The 3,888-nt window shown below is 41.6% G+C and overlaps 1 protein-coding gene and 1 long non-coding RNA gene across 2 annotated transcripts in view; both read left to right on the top strand.

Moving 5' to 3' along the window:
- plod3 (procollagen-lysine, 2-oxoglutarate 5-dioxygenase 3) overlaps window positions 1-1,064 on the top strand; it is a gene marked incomplete in the record, with an annotated part of 34,637 nt that extends 33,573 nt beyond the window's left edge. Inside the window, 1 exon segment of the mRNA XM_037677111.1 lies at window positions 666-1,064. Coding sequence (XP_037533039.1) covers window positions 666-821 — 156 coding nt within the window.
- Window positions 1,065-2,395: 1,331 nt separating this feature from the next.
- Window positions 2,396-3,734, top strand: LOC119410570. The gene is made up of 3 exons (XR_005186855.1): window positions 2,396-2,451; window positions 3,335-3,432; window positions 3,659-3,734. It is a non-coding gene; the product is annotated as an uncharacterized LOC119410570 (long non-coding RNA).
- Window positions 3,735-3,888: the final 154 nt, after the last annotated feature.

Below are 3,888 nucleotides of genomic sequence, written 5' to 3'. Positions count from 1 at the left end.
TTGAAGGTTCTAATCTTCAGATTGAAGGTTCTAATCTTCAGGTTGACAGATCTAATTTTCAAATTGAAGGTTCTACCCTGAGGTTGAAGGTTCCAATCTTCAGGTTGAAGGTTCTAATCTTCAGGTTCAAGGTTCTAATCCTCAGGTTGAAGGTTCTACCGTCAGATTGAAGGTTCAACTCTCAGATTCAAGGTTCTAATCTTCAGGTTGACAGATCTAATTTTCAAATTGAAGGTTCTACCCTGAGGTTGAAGGTTATAATCTTCAGGTTGAAGGTTCTAAACTTCAGATTGAAGGTTCTAATCTTCAGGTTGAAGGTTCTAATCTTCAGGATGAAGGTTCTAATCTTCAGGTTGAAGGTTCTAATCTTCAGGTTGACAGATCTAATTTTCAAATTGAAGGTTCTACCCTGAGGTTGAAGGTTATAATCTTCAGGTTGAAGGTTCTAATCTTCAGATTGAAGGTTCTAATCTTCAGATTGAAGGTTCTAATCTTCAGGATGAAGGTTCTAATCTTCAGGTTGAAGGTTCTAATCTTCAGACTGAAGGTTCTAATCTTCAGGTTGACGGATGTTATTTTCAGATTGAAGGTTCTACCCTGAGGTTGAAGGTTCTAATCTTCAGGTTGAAGGTTCTAATCTTCAGGTTGACTGTCTGTGATTTCAGGGTGGGGGCTGCAGGTTCCTGCGCTACGACTGTAAGGTGGAGTCTCCCAGGAAGGGCTGGTCCTTCATGCACCCGGGTCGCCTGACGCACTACCATGAGGGTCTGCCCACCACCAAGGGGACCAGATACATCATGGTGTCCTTTGTGGACCCCTGACCACCTCAGGGTTTCTGTGATGAACCTGAACGCGTCGTCTCACAATAGGTTTTATATAATTTCAGTGTGTGATGTGTCGGAGGGGAACCTGAACGCATCATTGTTGGCATTTTAAAAACAGAGTCACTTTATTTATCTTTGAATCAGAACGTCAAATGTCAGAAAAACACGTCAGACTTTGTGGTCTTGAAGGCATCGTTGCCTGACATTTCAAAATAAGAGCCTAATTTAATGTTGAAATCACGGAGCTGCCTTACTGTTCCTCTAAATGTTTGCTGCGCGTGCTGGTTTCGCTCCTCTGAAGCGTACGGAGGGTTTGGACCCGACCAGTACCTTCCTGGAGCTCCTGCTCTGATGAGGGAGCGCCTCGTTTACGGTCAGCAGGTCGTTAACCAATCAGACGCCTCCTTCAGTGAATGTAAAACCAGCGTACTGGTGTGTGTTAAATTATGGGATGTTTTACTTTGATCATGTTTCAGAGGAAACATTAAAGGGTTTTTATATTTTCTTCTTGATGATCTAGTTTTTATATTTTCTCTTTGCTGACAGTCTGTGTGAAACGTCTCCTCGGGATTTATTTTCCTCGTTTTGTAAAAAATCTAACCGTCTGGAGTCGTTTGAGGGGCGGGGCTTCAATTTTCTGACCAATCAGCTCTCTGGCTTTGTACAAACTGCTTTAAATTATTTGTTCAGAACTGAGAGAATAAACTAATAATAAACGAACTCCTGCTGGTCTTTAATTTATAAAGTGTTTTATTTTGGAGCTGGTTTAATGCAGATCTTAATCTGTTCTCAGATTATGTGGTTGTAAATAATGACTGCATGTGGAGGTTCATGATGATGTAAACGAGTCCTCGTGGCTCAGACTATAGTATAAATAAAGGTTGAATGAAATAATGAACTTTACATGATGGAGACATGATGGAGATAACACGCACCTGAAGCCTCTTTTCTAAATAGATCTGTAAACTTGTTTATTTCTAAAGCAGAAAACAAACAATAAAAACTTCAGAATAAAAGTTAGTGTTCCTAATTTTACCCTTTCATGATGCGTTTGTTTTTATCAGACCTGGCCTTATTTTATAATTTTATAACTATGGCCTTTCATGAACAGAACCTTTAACTGGGATTTGTTTGACAGGAAGCCTGAAACTAAAGTCTAAATGTGTTGAATGATAAATGTCCGTCCTGCTTCATGCTCAGGTAATCCAGGTGGATGAATCTAACCAGGTAGATTAAGGTCCTCTGGACGGGTTCTTCTTTGATCCAAAGGACTTCTTCAGTCTGACAGTTGAAATGTTAGCAGCATCTTCTCACGGCGGATCGAGCAGTTTGCTGATGACAGCCGGAAGTACCAGGTGAGTTCATCAGTTACACCACCAGATGGCGCCAAAGAAACCCGCCAAAATAAACGGCGACTTTCTGTAATAATAAAACTCAACAACGTTATTTCAAAACTCACCGAGGTTTTAAAATGTAACATTTAGGATAGATTTAAATCTGTATCCTAATATTCACGTTTTACAGTTTAAACTTAAGCCGAAAAAGATTCGCGCGCTGTGTGATTTAACCTCCGCGGCTTCCGTAGAGCAGCCATTGAACAACATGGTGCTGGAGAAGAAGACTTCCGGTGAGTTTCACTCATTTTGTAAATATTTTTTCTGGTTAAAATAAAATTCTGATACAGTGGATTTGTGTATATTAGAGATAATAAACAAATAAATAATAAACACCAGATAAATCGCTGTCAGCTTTTATCTCCGATCTACAGCTGCCGAACCAGATTACACTGAAAAAAACACAACCTAAAGCTGAATCGTAGTTTAATAAATAACTTAAGTTATTAGTGAAACTTACTCTACATTATAATGATTTATAAGAATTATTGTAACGTTCGGCCGGTAAAGTTTGGTTAGAAAATGTGAATTCCTTTAAAGAAGTTTAATTTGGTAAAACGTTACGCTGCAACACGGAAGCTTCGTTTGTTCCCCGAGTCTTTACACGTTTTATTATTAAAGTTTATATTTTTTAATTCAGCCCATTTCTACTGAAGCCTTCAACAAACAGAAACATTTATATTTATGAATTATAAATGTTGCGCTGTGAGTTTGAACAGCGGAGGTTGTTTTCAGTCTAAACTTTACAAATGACAGTTTCAGGTTTCTGAGTGATGAATGAGACCAGTCAGGTGGACCACCAGAGACCTGGTCCAGGTTCACCTGGTCCGATCCGGACTGGGTTATTATATATTGATGCAGAGTCAGGTGGACCACCAGAGACCTGGTCCAGGTTTACCTGCTCCGATCTGGACTGGGTTATATATTAACGCAGAAGAGTCAGGTGGACCACCAGAGACCTGGTCCAGGTTTACCTGGTCCGATCCGGACCGTGTTGTTAAGGGACAGATAATAAATTTAAATTCAACAGAATCTGTTGGACCTGACGTAGAGAACTTGAAGCCGGTTCTCCTCTCAGAACCTCCTCCTCTAACTCTGTGTGTGTCTCTGTTTGAGCTCGGGTTGAAGCGGGTCAGCGCCGGGTTCTGGATGAGGCGACCCGGCAGAGGAGGCTGACCCGGCAGCTGGAGGCCCTGGAGAAGGACAACTTCCAGGTTTGTTCTCCTGCAGAACTTCTCTGGTCCAGCACCGGTTCTGATCTCAGACAGATGTTTTTTTATGAATCAACAGATGTTTTTATGAACAGCAGGTAAACAGATGTTTCTTTGATCTGATTTCTGAGAGGCAATTTGTGTCTGGGCGGAGCTTCTCTTTGATTGACAGCTGTCTCAGTTCCTGTCAGTAAAATTTTCAGGTCCTTACTTCCTGTGTTGTTTCCAGGACGACCCCCTGTCCTCCCTGCCTCTCCCAGGTCCTACAGCCCGCCTGCCGGCTTTCAGCGAGTCTGAGGAACCAGGTCTGTGTCCTCCTGTCTGTCTGTCTCTGTCTGTCTGAACATTGTCCTCCTGTCTGTCTGAACATTGTCCTGTCTGTCTGTCTGAACTTTGTCCTCCTGTCTGTCTGTCTGAACATTGTCCTGTCTCTCTGTCTGTCTGAACATTGTCCTGTCT

This window comes from Nematolebias whitei, chromosome 1 (genome assembly GCF_014905685.2).
Source record: "Nematolebias whitei isolate Nwh7 chromosome 1, NemWhi1, whole genome shotgun sequence".
NCBI classification, from domain to species: domain Eukaryota; kingdom Metazoa; phylum Chordata; class Actinopteri; order Cyprinodontiformes; family Rivulidae; genus Nematolebias; species Nematolebias whitei.
The sequence above is the reverse complement of the archived record's forward strand: the minus strand, read 5'-3'. Positions and strand labels throughout refer to the sequence as shown.